Source organism: Abramis brama, assembly GCF_963993115.1.
Source record: "Abramis brama genome assembly, chromosome: 8".
NCBI lineage: Eukaryota > Metazoa > Chordata > Actinopteri > Cypriniformes > Leuciscidae > Abramis > Abramis brama.
In genome coordinates, this window is record NC_139970.1 from 40,981,703 (window position 1) to 41,001,522 (window position 19,820).

The window sequence follows — 19,820 nt, forward strand, 5'->3', positions numbered from 1 at the left end:
TCTGATTATTATCAGTGTTGAAAACAGTTTTTTACATTTTTATTTCAGGATTCTTTGATGAATAGAAAGTTCAAAAGAACAGCATTTATCTAAAATAGAAAGCTTTTGTAACATTAAACACTACCGTTCAAAAGTTTGGGGTCAGTAAAAAATTTGTTTTTATTTTTTTCAATACTTTTATTCATCAAGGGTGAGTTAAGTTTATCAAAAGTTACAGTAAAGACATTTTTAATGTTAAAAAATATTCTATTTTAAATAAATGCTGTTCTTTTGAACTTTCTATTCATCAAATAATTCTGAGAAAAAAATTGTACACAACTGTTTTCAACATTGAAAATAATAATGAATGTTTTTTGAGGATAAAATCATCATGTTAGAATGATTTCTGAAGGATCATGTGACACTGAAGACTGGAGTAATGATGCTGAAAATTCAGCTTTCATCAGAGGAATAAATTACACTTTAAAATATATTAAAATAGAAAACAGTCATTTTACATCGTCATAGTATTTCACAATATTAATGTTTTTTATTTATTTTATAATCAAATAAATGCAGCCTTGCTGAGCAGAAGAGACTTATTTTAAAAACATTAAAAATCGTACCGATCTTAAACGTTTGACCGGTAGTGTATACACATATATATACATATATACGAGTTGGATAACGGGTTTGTTTGAGCATGTTGTGTCTGATGTTCCTCCTGCAGACCTTCCTCAGTTCCAGTTCTTGTCCTGAGATTCACGGGTACCTCCACGCCAAAGAGCATGGTAGGAAATCATGGAAGAAGTTCTACTTCGTGTTAAGAAGATCAGGATTGTACTTCTCCAACAAGGGCACATCAAAGGTGTGTTCAGATCCGTCACACACCTGCTCTGCGCTCAGTTTCTGGCTCGCTAAAACTCTCCGTCCTTTGATCTCAATGCCTCAAAGTCTGCAGGGATTAGCTTTAATTGTTCACAATACCACTTGCTCTTACTTATTAGATTCCCTTAAAGGTGAGCCGAGCGTCTAGAATGCGTCGTGAGATTATGCAGAAGTTCAAGAGCTGTTGGTTTGTAGGAGTTCATTCAGGTGCTGTCGTTTTATCTGATGCAGTCTAGATGTGATAGTCAGATCTAACAGTGCAGATTTATGGGGCTTTACTCAGTAAAACTTGTAGAGCCGGATTTTGTGTAACACTCCTGGAATGCCAAGTGCTGAACCCTTCAAAGTCACACAACAGGTGAGCTGTGTACCTGCACACTACTGTGCCAACCAGCACTACCCTCACTCTTTCTTTTTTTCTTTTCTTTTTTTAACCACAATAGAGCTTTTGTTCAGGATATAAGAGGAACTCGCTGTCCACTTCATGATATCAGGCTGTTTCTGTGGGCACTTTTAGAAAATAAACTCTCATGAAACACTTTCCATACACTCATTGCTTTTTTTAACGTGTCCACCAACAGTGTGCAAGAGTGGACATACTGTACATGCATCCCAACACATCTCAAATAGCATTTTATGTATCATAAATACACCCACTAGATTAATTTGAATTCATAATTTGACAAAATAACAGCTTGACTGGAAATTATGCATAATCCATTTTTTGATGAAAATTTGAGAAGTGATATTTGTCACTCAAATTTCACCTAAAAGTCCGACACACACACACACGCACGCACACACACACACATTGGGTTTTTTGGGGTTTCCATGTTTTATTGGGAATTTTCATAGACATAATCATTTTTATATTTTACAGACTGTATTTTCTATCCCCTAACACACACAAACACACACAATCGCAATAGTAATTATATTTTATGGTTACAGTATTATAACTATAAAATACATAAAATACACATATAAAGATTATATAATATAAAACTTTTTTATAGTCATTATAGTAATTAGAAGTCTGGGTTTGAGATGCAATAAAACAATAAAATATATGCATAAAGCGTTTGAAAAGTAGCTAAATAAAAAGCTAAAAGGCTTGCTGGAAAGTGTCCAACATGGCTTTAATGTGAACTTGATATAACAATAACAAAAAAATTTAAATGATGTTTTACAAAAATGATCATAAAACATAAAGGTATTGAAGAAACAGCTGAGTAATTCAGCCAAGCAATCAGACCTTTTTTCTCTTTTTTTTCTTCTTTTTTTTTTGCCCATTATATTTTGGTGTCAAAGGTGAAAGAGTTCTGTCAGTTTGTGAGCACACACCTTAGTCTAGTTCACTAGTCTGTCTCTGTGAGTTTGGAAACGAGACAGGTGAGGCTTATAAAGGTGAGACAAAGCCCGGCTTTGTGTGTGTGTGTGTGTGTGTGTGTGTGTGTGTGTGTGTGTGTGTACTTGTACAACTATCTTTGTGAGGACCAGTGTGAGTTTTAGACCATTGGAGTGAGGACAGAGAGAGTAAAGTGAGGACATTTTGGCCGGTCCTCACTCTCTGAGAGCCCTTTAAAGGCCTGTTTGAGGGTCAAGACTTGGTTTTAGGGATACGGTTATAATGAGGTTAAGGGTCGGTTTAGGGTCAGGGGTCGGGTTAGGCACTTAGTTGTGATGGGTAAGGTTAGGGTAAGTGGCTAGAGATTGCATTGTGTCAATGAATGTCCTCATAAAGATAGATGTACAAGAATGTGTGTGTGTGTTTGTATGTGTGTGTGTGTTTGCTTTTGTTTCTTTGGTGTCTCGCTCTGGCTTTTCTTTTTCTTTTGACTCGCCTGACTAGCAGTGTTGCTGAGATAAAGCTCCTGTCATTGCAACACATTTCCATGCTATCTCCTGCCATGGATATGCGTATTACACCCTCAGTGTTACTGAGCGGGCGAGAAGACAGCTGCCTTAGTCCCGGTTTGAGCTTTCAACATTGATTTAAATTCTGGAAAAGAGTTCAAACGTGCAAAATAACACATTCAATGAGGTTTAAAGCTGAGAGATGTTCTCAAATCCACTTTTTGTATTTTTGATAACCAATTTGAAAGCATGTGAAAGTGTAAATGAGCAGCAGATGCTCAGCCTTTGAGACAAAGTGAGTGCAAGAAACACTGGCTGACTATTGTAGTAAAGTGTCCTGAATAAGAATCATGTTTTGATTCCTAACCCTGTGCCACAGGATTCCCAGTGGCTTTCTGAGAGCCCCCTCCTCATGTGCACAGGTCAACTGTTTTGTCTCTATGTGTCTGTGAACGCTCACACATACTCTTCTCTATATAACATTACAAATTCCATGCGTGTCGCGCGTGTCTTGGCGGTCTGTGAGATGCCGTTCATATCTCACACGTTTGGATTTATTCCCTGCTAAAGCAAGTTTACTGCTGGAACCAATGAATGTGAGCGCACACACCTCTCATATACACTCACGCGTTTAGTGTATTATGATAGATGACATTTTGAAGTTAATATTCTATAAAGTTCTATATTATATTTTTAAATAGTTTTATATATACTGTATATATGATATAAAGATGTCCAGCCTAGGAAAATGTATGCTTTTTCCTGTGACCTTTTTTTTTATGCATCTTTTTTTTGCTTAAATAAAAACTGAAGTTTGACTTTATTGCCAAAACATTTTGTCAGTTAAAAAACAAGTTTAGTGTTTTGTTCTTCCCTCATATTTAAAACATTTATATATATATATATATATATATATATATATATATATATATATATATATATATATATATATATATATACATTATTTTCCATGTTTTGATTTTATATTTGTGTATTAATTCCATAAAAACAGTATTTGAACAGTCAAGAGTGTGTGTGTGTGTGTGTGTGTATAAATATACACGCACACACACACACACACACACACACACTTGACTGTTCAAATACTGTTTTTATGGAATTAATATTTTTCTTCATCAAGGACACTTTAAATAATATTATTTATAGTTAATAACAAAAAAAGCTTTCTATTTTAAATGAATGCTGTTATTTTTAAACTTTCTATTCATCAAATAGTCTTGAGAAAAATGTATCACTGTTTCGTTTCCACAAAATATGAAATAATAATAATAATAATAATAATAAATGTTTCTTGAGCAGCAGATCATCATATTAGAATGATTTCTGAAGGATCATGTGACACTGAAGACTGGAGTAATTAATCATTTATATTTAAAAATGTATTCAAATAGAAAGCAGTTGTTTTAAATTGCAATAATAATTCACAATATAACTTGTTTTACTGCATTTTGATCAAATAAATGCAACCTTGTTGAGATTTTTTTCACTCTTTTAATTTCCATTTCACAATATTTAAACATTGTCTGAAAGTAATTATGTGTAGTAAATATTTACACATTTTGGAAAAACAATTCTGATCATGAAATGGGTAACAGAGAAGAAAACTCGTTTCATTTTGTAGATAGATTGCTTGCTAATTTAGTTAATTTAGGAATAAATGAAGGAATTTGTTTTGGATGTTGTATTATTTCTATTACTCTAATTATTATTTCCTCTTTTCTGAAGGAACCCAGACACTTGCAGTTCATTGCAGAGTTCAGTGACAGTGACGTCTACACATTATTATCAGCCAAAAAAGTTTACGGCGCCCCGACAGACTACGGCTTCTGCGTGAAGGTAATTCAGTGCAAATAATCTTCGGGAAATCACACGCAGTTTTGGGGATTTTTTTTTTCACATGCTTTATAATCAATTCTCACTGTAATACAGAATTACACAACTACAGCAGTCAAGGTCAGTGTTACCAGTGCTTTTATGATTTAATAAGCCTCATAAGTCTCAGATTTATTGTTTATTGTGGGTTATATACAGCTGCTATCAAACAATCTGTCTGGCTGCTTATCTTTTGTGAACTTTGTACTGTGTCTTTAGCGTTAGAAACATTGATCTCTGCTCTGACATGTGTGATTGAGATTAATAGTAAGAAAATCTTCAGTTGAAGATGATATTTATTTTGCCATAATGACCGGTTGACTGTGCATTGTACCGCATATCGTATGGATACTTACCAAGTAAATACATAAATGGAGGTGTAATATTTCTTGCTGTTTTGTTATTTGAGAACAGTATAGTGATACAGTACACATGAAACTTGAGCAAAGCTTCTGGGACAGTGATCACTTGTACACTTTAGCATCATTAAAAATATTAGGCAATACAAGGCTAATTTATTAATATAACATACTTCATACAATAGTAAGTGATTTGCATACAAATGATTTAAAAATAGTGGTCATGAAAAGGTAGATAAATGGATAGATAAATAAATATATTGATATATGAATTCAAATGAAATATTGGTATATACTGAAAGGAAAATAAGAGGCATATTTTCAAGGACAAAAAGAGTCAAATTAAAAAGTGCAACTATTAGAGCACAGAATGGCAAGTATTTCAGAGATCTATGCGCAATACATATCTAAATCTAAGATTTTAAAGGACTGTTCGTTCAAATAGATAAATAAAAGATCTTAATTTAAAGGGGTCATATTATGCTTTTTTTCCATGTTCATCTTTCTTCAGTGTGTAATGTTGCAGTTTGAGCTTGAAAAAGCTCTGAAAGTCCCTCCAGCGGGATTTATTCTCTATATCAGTGTCAGTGTTTCTGAACTCCCTGAAACACCTCCATTGTAGTCTTGAGTTTCTTCTGGGAACGAACACGTCACAATATTCCTCATTTAAATAATTCATGCGCATAATAAAGGGGCGGGGCCTGGTTGAGTTAGTTAGTAGCATTTCCCAAACACACTCGAAGCGCTTGACCAATCACAACACACTGATCCAGCCGACCAATCAGAGCACAGTGTGCTTTTCAGAAGGAGGGGCTTCATGGAGACAGGAACTAAACGGGGTGTGTTTCCCGTACAACGATGTAACTTGCTTCCTAACTACCATAGTGCGATGCATCGTTGAAGAAATCAACTAGCTAGTCACGACTGTTTCCTGAAACCGTATTGTCGCAAATTGGCCGTTCAACCACGTTGGTTAATGATGTCACGCAGGTGTTGGAGTAATAACTACTTTTAATGAATCTGTTTGAGATCGAATTAATGCTAGATGTTTTGCTATAAATTACGGACATGGCATCTGAGGACTATTTCTCATTTTTCTCAGTTTTTGCTTTATTTCCAGATTCAATCATAGTCTCGTTCTTACGTGGTAGAGCTCGTTCGCACATGCGCACTCTTCAAAAACGGTGCTTCAAATCTCTTGACAAACTAAAAGACGTAAATGACATTTTTATGTATTCTAAAATAAAGACACAGGTTGTAGTGAATGTCTTCTTGCTTTTTTGGCTCAAGATAAGGATTTATTAAGTCCACATGTCATGCAAACTAGAAGCTCGTCGAGAGCTGTGGTTCCAAACACGCAACTCTGCGATGCTGTTTGCGAATGTTTGTTGGAACGAGGATTTCGGGGAAACACTGACTCGTTGAACTATGATGATAATGACGGAACTTGAGACCATAGTTGACTAACGATGCTTTTGGGAAACGCACCCCTGAGCGTTACTAACAGACTGGGAAAAGCTGAAACAATGGAGAATATGTTTATTGTGGGTTATATAAAACTGCAATCAAACAATCTGTCTGGCTGCTTATCTTTCGTGAACTTTGTACTGTGTCTTTAGCGTTAGAAACATTTGAACATTCAAACACGGAATCATATTCTAGTAGAGGCCAAAAACAAAATCAAGACTTTGTAAAAGGGCTTAATATGGTCTCTTGAAAGGAAAACTGAGCTCTAAAGGGTTTGATGTCTCTACATATCCAGGCAAGCAAGTCAAATTCTGCACGTGACCTGAAACTGCTCTGTGCGGATGATGAGCAAACCAGGACGTGTTGGGTTACAGCCATGCGCCTCTTCAAGGTGAGAACTCCCTCTCTCTCTCTCTCTCCCTCTGTCTCTCTCTCTCCCTCTGTCTCTCTCCCTCTCTCTCTCTCTCCCGCTCTCTCTCTCTGTCTCTCTCTCTCTCTCTCACTCCCTCTGTCTCTCTCTCTCTCTCTCTCTCTCCCTCTGTCTCTCTCTCCCTCTCTCTCTCCCTCTGTCTCTCTCTCCCTCTGTCTCTCTCTCTCTCTCTCCCTCTGTCTCTCTCTCCCTCTCTCTCTCTCTCTCTCCCTCTCTCTCTCTCTCTCTCTCTCTCTCTCTCTCTCCCTCTGTCTCTCTCTGGGAGGTTTGTTCCCATTGTATCCCGCAGTGGCAGTGGTCATGCTGAACCCTTAGAAGAAACCCAATCTTAGGATCTGTGTTAAAGCCTATTGAGCTGCCTATACGCAGCATTTTAAAGAAAGGGTAGGCAATTTATACTGGTTGAAACTCTCTTCACATCCTGATAGCGTTCAATAATAGAAGTGGTCTAAATATTAAAACGTAAATATATCATAATGTATATATAGGTCTTCTGTGGAAGTTTCAGGACCAAAAAATGTTTGTCCAATCATTGAATTCGGTCCGATACGATGCCCTATCTGCCTGTTAACATATGTATTTCCATACCCTCGCGCAGACATCACAAGTCATGAGCGCTTTTGCTGCGTGGCAAACCGTGACGTCCTCAGACTTGGATTTATGCATTTTATTGTCAACACTATCAATGCCGAAATTAATCAGCAGCTGTCATGTGGTACAAATAAGAGCTCTGTAAGTTGTTTACGTTCATTATTATCGTAATGTTATGTGCTTTGAAACATGAGGTAGTTTCATACCTGTCAACTTTTGGATACCAAAATACGGGAGATCTGAATGGGGGGGGGGGTGTGTGCTGGATGGCAGAGGCAGGCTAAATACACATTAATTGCACAGATATTAACATACATAATACATTACATACATAGTCTCCATTGCCATCTCTCTCATGTTCGTCTAACCAAGGGATGCTGCTGTTCTTCTTCACACAATTTTTTTTATCCCCCAAACTACTTCAGCAGAGCCTACACCAAACACTGATCCCTAAACCTACCCGTCATTGTAACCTTAACCAATAAAATTAGCTGCAGGGCTGGATTTCTGCTTAACTGGTTTGCGCCCAGTGGGATTTTTTGTACTTTTTTATAGAAAGATTAAAAATACGGGAGAAATACGGGAAAATATTTAAACGGGATGATAGAGGGATAGCAAGGTAAAATACGTGAGAATCCCGGGAAAAACGGGAGGGTTGACAGGTATGGGTAGTTTAACGCCGTCTCTCTTCTCGTGACGCTTTGCAGACTCTGCTGTGTGCGTTCATGCGTTTTGAAGGAGACGTGGCTTTTGAGACGCTCTGAAGGGAGGGTGGGATCTTATGCTTCCAAACAAAGCTAGCTTGCTATTGCTAGCCTCTCTGAAATTGCCTACCCTACCTTTAAGTTATTATAGATGCACTCCTGACATAAACACTGTAGTCATCCTGATTCTGCTGCCTTCTAAGGGAGCGTTCATACATGCAGCGATTTGCATTCATTTTCAATTAGATTTCCGGTTTCTAACTGCAGCTTCCCAAGTTACAAATGAATCTGTAGTTAAAGGATTAGTTCTCTTTCAAAACATTTTTTGCTTATAATTTACTCACCCCGATGTCATCCAAGATATCCATGTCTTTCTTTCTTCAGTCGAAAAGAAATTAAGGTTTTTGAGGAAAACATTCCAGGATTTTTCTACACAGAATGGACTTCAATGGCAACCAACTATACCAATGTTCAAAGAAGGTTAAAATGTCCGTCTCAGTGCAGCTTCAAAGTCTCGACACGATCCCAGTCGAGAAATAACGGTCTTATCTAGTGAAACAATCGGTCATTTTCTAAAAAAAAAAATATATAAATATACTTTTTAACCACAAATGCCCGTCTTGTACCATCTCTGAGATGCGCCACGTATTACGTCATCACATTGGAAAGGTCACGAAAAAAATAATAATAATAATAAATTAAAACAAAGATGTCGGACGATTTTGAAGTTGGAGGAGAAAATGAGATGAAATTTTTCGCTCTTCCCTACCTTTTTGAACCGGAGTACACAGACAAATAACTTAGATAGATGACGTGACATGTGACCTTTCCAACGTAATGACACAATGCGTGGCGCATCTCAGAGATGGTATACGACGAGAATTTGTGGTTAAAAAGTATATATATACTTATGTATATATTTTTTTTTTAGAAAATGACCGATCGTTTCACTAGATAAGACCCTTATTTCTCGACTGGGATCGTGTAGAGACTTTGAAGCTGCATTGAGACGGACATTTTAACCTTCTTTGAACATTGGTATAGTTGGTTGCCATTGAAGTCCATTCTGTGTAGAAAAATCCTGGAATGTTTTCCTCAAAAACCTTAATTTCTTTTCAACTGAAGAAAAAAAGACATGGATATCTTGGATGACATCGGGGTGAGTAAATTATCAGCAACATTTTTTTTTAAAGTGAACTAATCCTTTAAACTAAACTCCCAAGTAAAAAAATCTACTGAAGATAACTTCTCCAACACTGTTTTAGAACTGTAGTGAATTGAGTTGAATACACAGAGTAAATTCAGATGCACTGCTTGGCCACTCTAGATTAACTCTGGGTTACAATTTGGTTGGCCAGTTAATAGTCCACAGCGACACCTGTGTTCTCAGAGTTCGTGATTCAGTATTGCACAGTAAAACAAGAGAAGAACGATGTTTTAACAATAACAAACACAACAAGAACGTTCTAAATCAGACACATATGAGGGTCTATTTCAGTTAGGAAGCTCCCTCCGAAGGCAGGCGCCTATGTAGGCAGTAGACAGTATGTTATTGAACAGAGCTATAATCTGTTTGTTTGTTTATTTACAGTATGGCATGCAGCTTTACCAGAACTTCATCCAGCCCTATCAGAAGCAGAAGAGTTCTCCAATGGTGAGCTCCAGACACACACTGTCATCATGTATGTTTAAAGCATTGAGAGGCTCCATGAAAACCATAAACACACGTTACAGTCATACAGAGTGGAAACCAGCACTGAAATACTGTAATTTTTGCTCAGCACGTCCTTGGCAGGTTTCTTTTTTTCATCAGAACTCACTTCTGATTTTTTTTTAAAGAAGACTTTAAAGGTTAAAAATTCAAGACATTTTTTTGTGGGTGAGTAAACATGAGTTTGTATAGGGAACATATTGCTCTGTCTATCTTTTAATATGCTAGACGTTTTCACAGATATACAAACACACATGAATGATTATGCATCTACACACCAGTGCAGACACACAATAATTAAATACAATTTCCATGTAACTTTGATTTCTCTTTTTTCTTGATCTTGAAGAAACAGAAGTCATTTTGCATTGTGAAATTATTTCAATTAAGGACATTTTCTCCCCTAAATTCTCATTACTGTAATGCTTCTATTTTTTGTTACTATATATTTTAATACTTTATTAGATTTTATAGATTCCCTTTGCTGTACAGAGTAAAACATTACTGTCCTTTTTTAATTGAAAATAACAATAAAGGCAGTACAAAAATACTACCGTGATATATAAATACTTTGTTTTTTGCAGTTATGAGAATGACATTTTTGCAATACTGTTATGAGAATTGACATTATTTTCAATGACAATTTAGCATATTTCCTCTCATGCTCTCAATAAATTAAAGGGGTGGTTGATTATGATTTCACTTTTCTAACTTTAGTTAGTGTGTAATGTTGCTGTTTGAGTTACAATGCTCAAAGTTCAAAACAAAAATTGCTTTTTAAGGACTACAACAAACGGCTGGTAGAGACTACACGACATTCCTCCCGGGTTAGTGACATCACCAACCCTAAAATTTACATAAACCCCGCCCCCGGAACACGATTTATAGATTATCATGACAGAATATGCTAATCCATGACTAGAAGATAACTACACATAAGCGACATAAATTCATCAACTAATCATTCAGAAATGTCTTGTTGCTTCTACATGTTGTCACTTCTTCTTGAGTCTCTCCATCATTGTCTGACTTCGGTTTGAACATAAAAGGCTAAAAGTTTTTGAAATTTTCAGTGCATGTCTGTGTGAGGTAAAAGTACATGAGCTCTTGAAGCTCCGCCCCTTGTGCCGGAAGCAGCAGCTCATTTGCATTTAAAGGAACAGACATAAAACGGTGCGTTTTTGCTCACCCTCAAAAAGTGACAACTTTAACATGCTATATAAAAATATCTGTGGGGTATTTTGAGCTAAAACTTCACACACACACACACACACACACACACACTCTGGGGACATCAGAGACTTATTTTACATCTTGTGAAAAGGGCATTATACCACCCCTTTAATTATTCCATAGACACTATTGTGGTATCTGTCAGGAGTTAGTAAGCAAAGTAGTGAACTTCATCCATCTTGTTTACTCCTTCACTTCCGTTCTTCACACATTGCGTCAGAACACAACTTCAAAATAGTAGTCAACAATTCAATTCTTCAACTCAACTATCATCCAATTGATTAAAACCCCATTTCTGAAAACATGAAAAGTAGCATGCTTTAACAAGAACTTGTTTTCCAGATGTTTTGAGGCCGCAGACACTTTTCTTTGTTTATCATGAAAATAATGTCCCAATGCAAATCACCCAATGCAAAAAAAAAAAAGAGCTTCACATTCAAGCAAAATATAATTTCTTATTTCTTTTGATTTTGAGGCACATGGATGAGGGCTTGTGAGATTCAGCTCTCCGTGTCTGTATTTACTTTCTTTCACTTTCTTACTCAAACACAAAGAAGCAGTTGATGCAGAATGAGGTGAAGCTTGTGTCTTTGTGGATTATCCTGTCATCCAGGGTTGTAAACCCTTGCAGTTTGTGTATTAGTGCGTTTGTATGGACAAGAACACATGGCTGAGATTAAGGACCTTTCGGAAGTCATAATCACTGCTTCTCTCACTATAGGGATCACTGTGAAAAGGAAATGCTTCTTTTGTTAGATAAGTGAGTGTGCTCTTGAAAACCAGCACAGCCATAAGCCCCCACAACTCAAAATCCTTAAGAGGCGTCTGAACAAAGTATCCAGTGTTCATGTATAAGAATAACAAAATTCCTCTCCAACTAACATCCTCCTGCTCCATCGGAGAGAGAGAGAGAGCAAATCAAATCTGGCTCTGAATTTGCAGATGATCTCAGGCGAATACTTGTAGTTTTCTGAGAATTCGTAGATGATCTAATGACATTATCTTCTGTAGAGCTGCTTTACAGCTGAAATTGAATTTGTTTTATAATTGATTAATTTTACAACATTAATGTTGGCATGAAGTTGCGATAGTCTCTTCTTTCTTATTGTGACGGATATCTGAGTGAAACGGCTTCTAAAACAAGATAAAAATGTAGGACGGGACTTGATTTTGTCCATGGGGAATTGATTGGATGGTTGTGGTTAGATCTCTTGTGATTGACAGGTTGGTTGCTCCGCCCTCATCAGAGAAGAGAAGAGATGTCGCTGCAAGAGTGAGGGGAAATTATTTTGATTAAAGATTACAAGAGCACATGATTTAAAAATAAATAATAATGTGCACTGATAAATAATCTATAATAAATACTGCAAATTTCCATAAAATAATAAGAATTGTCAATTTTGGTTTCATGATGACACTGTTATTTTCCTGTTTATTACTATGAATCTGCTTTGAAACTGCCTATATTGGATAAAGTGCTATATAAATCACTGTGAATTTTCTCGACTCAGAATGGTATCTATAACCAGATTAATGTTTTGTTTTAATGATCAGGATCCATGTGTTTTTAGAGACCGCAAACCATTATAATCACCATGAACCTCACTAGAGAGTACAGATGTGGTTAGCTAGTGTGAAAAATCAAGTTTACGTCATAATTCAAACAGGAAATATACGCATATTCATGCGCAAAATATTTTATCTTAAACTAGATGTCATGCTCGTTGTGACGTCCGGGGTTGGGAAAAATTCAGAAACTCTGAATTTTGGAAGGGTGAACTGCGACCCGTTTCCATTTCCGTGAGATTCACTATTGTATGTTTGTGTGTGTTTTCAGAGGAGCATCTCTGAGAACTCACTGGTGGCCATGGACTTCTCAGGACACAAGAGTCGGGTGATCGAGAACCCGTCTGAGGCGCTGTCAGTGGCTGTGGAAGAAGGCCTGTCGTGGAGGGTAACGTCCTAACACACACAACACACACTAGATACAACTGTGCAAAGTAGCGAAAACAGCATTGGAGTTTCTCAGTTCACTTTATTTAACTGCAATGCAGGAGTCTCCAAACTTTTTTCATTTGAGAGCTACTTTTTAAAAATGAAAGTGGCCGAGAGCTACTCATGTAATACAATACTTAAATCTCTTAATGTCTTATAACTCATATTAACAACTATCCAAACTGTTTTAGACCTAAAAGAGTTTTTGTAGGCCTATATATGTCACCCTTAAATGTCAGAGAAAAGAACAGAATCAGAGATACATTTTTATATAGAAAATTGTACTGTAAAAACACATAATTATAGTTGATTTTAGTTGATCATAGTTGATCATAACTAGAGATGAAATGGCATGAACATTTAATTTCATGATTATAGTGACAAAAATGATCACGGTTATCACAGAATCCTGTTCAAAAAGTACTAATCCTACACACTGAAATCAATTCACCAAGTTTTACGATGAAAACCAGCAAATAACAAATAAAATTAGCATCAATATGCACTTTTTGTTTACATAAACATTAAAATAATAACATTAAAAATGATGGCCAGATTTTAAAAGAGTGTCTTGCAACATGTTATCTACTAACATCTACAAGTTCAAATAAAGTATATATAATGAGCTAAAGCACTTTGACACTAAGGTCCCATTAGTTAACTAACAATGAGCTGTTCATGTTAGCTCAGGTACATTCAATAATATTACCAGATGCAACTTTTTAATTTTCATCATTACTAATGCAGAAAACCTAATTTTAAAGGGATAGTTCACCCAGAAATTAAAATTCTGTCATCACTTACTCACCCACAAGTTGTTCTAAATCTATATGAGTTTCCTTCTTCCGTTGAACACAGAAGAAGATATTTTGAAGAATGTTGACAGTAGCCATTGACTTCCATAGTAGAACAAAAATACTATAGCCACGGTTCCACCGAAATTACCCGGAACAATTTGTCCCAGGAACTTTTTTTGTCCCAGGAACTCATCTGCGATTCCACCGTGGTCTAAAGTACCGTGAAGATTAGGCAAATAGTCCAGTGACGTAGGATTGCGCGTTACTTTACAGTTCCCACGGGATTTCATCCTCTGAATTTAAATAAAGCCCGAACCTCGTCGTCGATCCATCGGTCATATTTTTAAAACTCCATTGTTGATTCGAATAGCAAACAACTGTTACTGCACGCACCGCAACAGATGTAAAAAAAATGGTGGTTGAAATTAAATGCTGCGTGGAGTCAGCCAATCAAAATGCGGCATGACCTCAACCAATCAGCATGTTCCTGAGCATTGCAAAAGTACTACCTTGCAAAAAGGGACTTATGGTGGAAATATTTACTCGGAACTTCATTTAGACCCTGGTTCCTGTGGTGGAAACACATGGAGTATCACCCCAAAGTCCCTAGTTCCTGGGGAAAGTTCCTGAGGTGGAAACACGGCGTATGGAAGTCAGTGGGGTCCATCAACTGTTTGGTTACCCACATTCTTCAAAATATCTTCATTTGTGTTCAGCAGAAGAAAGAAACTCATACAGATCTGGAATAACTTGAGAGGGAGTAAATGATGACAGAATTTACATTTTTGGGTGAACTATCCCTTTAAAGTGTTACCAATTTTGGGAAAAAAAGAAGATGATGAGGATTATGGAGCTAGTCATGAAAATGTAAGGTATTTTAAAAAATGATTATACAGGAATAACAGGGTGCCACTCAAAGGTAACAATGAGTGCGTTTACATGCACTTTCTTAAACCGATTATGCTTAATAAGCCGACAATGTGTGTGGTCATGTAAACGTGTTAAACAGTTTTCCTTTATCTGCGTTAAGTAATAAATAGCTTAAGAATTAGAGCTAGATTTTTGTCCAATACGCCGATATTGACCTGCGTTCTGTCAGCTTATTGAAGTGCGCATGTGAGATATGTGAAAGGAAAGTGTCCTTATACTGCAGATTTAAGCACATTCAGCGAGTGTTTTGCAGTAGGGGAGGAGAAATATACATTGAAAATGCAAATATGAGAGGAGAATGAGTCTGTGCATGTTTTTCGCTGACATTGTGAAATACTTGAAATGCTTTATTTAACTCACATAGTACATATAGAATACTCTATGAAATGCGTGGATGCTTACACTTTGACGTCACCACCGGGGAATAACCTGTTTTTTAATACAGTCTTGTAAACGTGGTTTTCTTGCCAGGTAATTGAATTGCATGTAAATTGGCAAATCGGGTTATTTCATTTTTTATTTTATTTTTGGTAGTTATCAGCATATTGGTGTGCATGTAATGCACATGCTCAGTGTATCATACTGTTTGAAACATTTGGTGTGGGATAATGCCTACGGTTTCACTTACAATTGACAGTATAAAAACATGGGCAGTATAGAGTGTATCCTATGCAGTATTCTGTATGTTCGCTGTTCTTTGTAATGCAGTGTGTAACAAGTTTTGGTTTTGGTATTTTACAGTGTTCTTGTTACATATGTTACATGTACTTACCATAGTAATAACAGTGAATTATGCATAATTCCGTGCAACTAACCCTCAACCAAATCCTACCCTAACCCTATAGTAAGTAAATGTAGTTGATAATATTACTCAGTACTTAAATATACTGTATAACTACAGACCCTTTCCAAAAAATTATAATATCATGGAAAAGTTTATTTATTTCCATAATTCCATTCAAAACGTTAAACTTCCATAGATTATAGATTCAGGGCCCACAACTTAAACGATTTCAAGCATTTAGTTGTTTATTTGTACATAATTTGGGCTTCCAGCTCATAAAACCCATGAAAACAGGATTTCAAAAAATTAGAATATTACATGAAATCACACAGTAATTACACAGTAATACCATGGTCATTGAACCAGGTTTTGGTTCTTTTGGCAGTGTGGGCAGATGCAAATCCTGCTGGAAAATGAAGGAAGCATGAAGTGCTCTGGAAATGTCCTGGTAGACGGCTGCGTTGAGTGGACAGCACAGTGGACCAACACCAGCCGATGACATGGCTCCCCAAACCAACACAGACTGTGGAAACTTCACACTGGACTTCAAGCATCTTGGATTGTGTGCCTCTCCATTCTTCCTCCAGACTCTGGGACCTTGGTTTCCAAATGAGATGCAAAATTTGCTCTCATCAGAAAAGAGGACTTTGGTCCACTGTGCTTTATTAAATCCAGAGTAAACGCAGCCGTCTACCAGGACATTTCCAGAGCACTTCATGCTTCCTTCATTCTCCAGCAGGATTTGCATCTGCCCACACTGCCAAAAGAACCAAAACCTGGTTCAATGACCATGGTATCACTGTGTAATTACTGTGTGATTTCATGTAATATTCTAATTTTTTGAAATCCTGTTTTCGTGGGTTTTATAAGCTGGAAGCCCAAATTATGTACAAATAAACAACTAAATACTTGAAATCGTTTAAGTTGTGGGCCCTGAATCTATAATCTATGGAAGTTTAACGTTTTGAATGAAATTATGGAAATAAATAAACTTTTCCATGATATTCAAATTTTTTGGAAAGGGTCTGTACACTGTAACAATGACACCTTAAAATAAAGTGTAACCCAAGTGTGTTCTCTTGTTCTTCTCCAGAGGAAAAGCTGTCACAGATTGAGCTCTCATGGTAGTCCATCCGCCTCTCAGAGCTCCATGTCCAACATAGGTCAGCACAGACACGTCAACAAAATATAGTAAAATAAAAAAATAAAAAAGTGATGTTCCTCCCTCTTCCTGACATAATGATGTCATTTCTTTCTCTAGCCATCCATGTGGCTCAGCCGTGGTTTCACAGCAAACTGTCCCGGGACGAGGCTCAAAAATTAATCACTCAGCAGGGCCTCATCGATGGGTATGTTCATTTAAATCTACCTAAATGCTGCAAAAGATGAAAGAAATTATGAGCTCTAACTTCTGTTCTAATTTTTGATGAACTTGAATTAAAGCTTCTGCATTTGTAAATATCTGTCTTCCCAGGGTGTTTCTGGTGAGGGACAGCCAAAGTAACCCGAGGACATTTGTTCTGTCACTGTGCCATACGCAGAAAATCAAACACTTTCAGATTGTACCGGTAAGTCAAGTAAGGAATAATTGACGACGGGCCATTGAATTAATAGAAAAATAATGCAATGCATGTATGAGAAAATGTACATTTTCAGCTTATACTACGGTTACCGCACCTCAAAACATTGTTCAAATGATGTATTTCAAGACATTATCAGGTTTTTGTCCTTAAAACTCTCTTGTGTGTTGGACTAATTTCTTACGCATTTAATTGCAAGCCTCCGTTGCTAATTCCAAAACGTCATTTTATAGCTAGTAATGGAGGTTTGAGCCATTGATAGAATAATAACTGCATTAATAACTGCATTAGAGAGAGAGAGAGAGAGAGAGATTACACGTGTGTGAATTACCCGAGTCTCTCAACAGTGTTCGGCAACAGTGTCTCTACTAATAGCGAAACTGTAAGTTTAACTGCTTCAAGATCAGCGCCATTATTACCTCGCTAGAGAGAAATGTCATTGTTGTCAAAGTTTTTAAACTATTTTACTGTTAAAATCAGCAGAGCAGCGCTGACAAAACGTTTCTGAGAGTGTGTGTTTGTGCTGTATGTGTGTATGTGTTTGAGTGGGGGAGAGAGAGAGCGGGAGAAAGAGTCCCATATTGTCAAAACTGAAATTTCCTGGCTTTTCTCATGATAACAGAGGTCTAGGGGCGATGAAACTACCTAAGTTTCAAAACAGTCGATCCACAGACAAATGCACACAGCCTGCATAAAGTACCTGTGCCTTTTCATAAGCCGTTGAGACTTCCGTATAAATGTGATGTCAGAACTACTCAGAACTACTCCGCCTTCAGTCATCACCCCCACCAATGGTGGGTGACTCAGAAAACATCAGGCCAATCAGAAGAGAGGCTCATGAATATTAAGTAGACAGGCCAAAATCGACCTGTTCTTGGCAGAGCTCCTGAGAAAGGAGCTGTAAAAATATATTGAGATGGTTTTTGGTACTTATACCACAAATATATATATATATATATATATATATATATATATATATATATTCTTAAGGACATCAAAACCTTAAATAAAACTTCAGAAAGGTGTACAATATGGGACCTCTAAAAAGAATTGCATACCTTACAACTTTCGTCAAGCATTCAACAGCCCTGTATATCTGTCTATCTATCTATCTATCTATCTATAAAATATAGAATATATATATTACAGTATAAAGTCAAGAGATTCAACAGTTCAATCAATTCAACAGTTTATGTAGAAATGTAACATTGTTGTGTGCTTTTAACAGGGCAAAATCACCATATTAAGAGGGTCATATACAGACAGTCAAATATAACAGCTCTTGCCAAAAATATGAGATTTCTACATATCATGCTGTAAAAGATGTGTGTGGATGTAACACTCTAAATGTGTTTGTGACTGTGTCAGGTTGAAGAAAACGGCGAGCTCTTCTACAGTCTGGACGACGGACACACACGCTTCATTGACCTTCTGCAACTAGTTGAGTTTTACCAGCTGAACAGAGGCGTTCTTCCCTGTAAGCTCAAACATCACTGTGCCCGCATCTCCCTCTGAGGTTTTCTGGACATCAGCTTGTGCCTTCGACAGGAAACACAAACCGACTTTGTCCTGTATAGTTTCACTGTCCACCCTCTGATGAGCATTAGGGTCTGAACTCTGTGTGTTTGATATGGATGAGTATTACTAAAGGACTTTTGAGGACCCTAATATTCACCAAGGGATGATCATCTGTGGTGCGGCAATGTATAACGTACTATATCCTGATACAAACACTCTCAGTGTGGATGAGACCACCTTATTAAGCTATCAATCAAAGCTAATGTTTAACGGCAGACCGTCTGGTGTGAACAAACTACAGTCGGGTGCACATGCTACGATTTTTTCTTGGGTAAAACCTTTCTTTTAGCATGAATAAGGTACAAATTACAATCCCTTATTTTTTACGACAATTATTATTGTATTTATGTAACATTTAATGTAATTATTATTATATAAAAATATTACAATTATTGATAACACTTTACTATAAAGTCACATTAAGTTACATTTAATAACAATGAGCAATGCATTTGTTACAGTATTTATTAATCTTTGTTAGTTAATAAAATATAGTGGTTCATTGTTAGTTCATGTTAGCTCAGGTCTATTAGATAATATTAAAGGGGCTATATGTAGAATTCAGAAACCCTTGTTATTAGCGACACCGGTGGCCGTTAAGTGAACTGCAGCCAGCAACTTATTGCTCACGTAGCGTACAAGTGTATTGTAGCTAATATTTTTATTTAATTACATTAAATGTTACATTGAAATATAATAATAATTCATCATCATATTAAAATAGACCAAAACAAATTAAAAAATAATTAAATATATGAAGAGTTCAGATGCAAAAGCCTCTGTGCCATCTGGAATTTTCTTCTAGAATGATCATTTTTATCAAGCTCGTATATTTCAGTTCAATAATTTCACTTAAATGGCAATGCAAATTACCTATTAATTGTCATTTAAGTGAAATTACTGAACTTAAATATACAAGCTTTATAAAAATGATCATTCTAGAAGAAAATTTCAGATGGCACTTAGAGGCTTTTGCATCTGAACTCTTCATATATATATTTTTAAAGTTACATAGCGAAAAATGGCAGAATGGGAAAAGGCCCT

The 19,820-nt window shown here is 36.5% G+C and overlaps 1 protein-coding gene across 4 annotated transcripts in view; it reads left to right on the top strand.

Moving 5' to 3' along the window:
- The window catches only part of grb14 (growth factor receptor-bound protein 14), an 85,843-nt gene extending 66,340 nt beyond the window's left edge, over positions 1-19,503 (top strand). For 3 of the 4 annotated variants that reach the window (XM_084121830.1, XM_084121829.1, XM_084121831.1), the window contains 9 exons: positions 710-847; positions 4,471-4,581; positions 6,739-6,834; positions 9,760-9,822; positions 12,950-13,066; positions 16,712-16,781; positions 16,880-16,967; positions 17,093-17,186; positions 18,567-18,845. In XM_084121830.1, coding sequence (XP_083977956.1) covers positions 710-847; positions 4,471-4,581; positions 6,739-6,834; positions 9,760-9,822; positions 12,950-13,066; positions 16,712-16,781; positions 16,880-16,967; positions 17,093-17,186; positions 18,567-18,713 — 924 coding nt within the window. In that variant the 3' untranslated portion in view covers positions 18,714-18,845. Of the gene's footprint in view, positions 1-709; positions 848-4,470; positions 4,582-6,738; positions 6,835-9,759; positions 9,823-12,949; positions 13,067-16,711; positions 16,782-16,879; positions 16,968-17,092; positions 17,187-18,566 lie in introns of all 4 variants that reach the window. The other variant, XM_084121828.1, reaches the window with a different exon arrangement.
- The last annotated feature ends 317 nt before the right edge of the window (positions 19,504-19,820 follow it).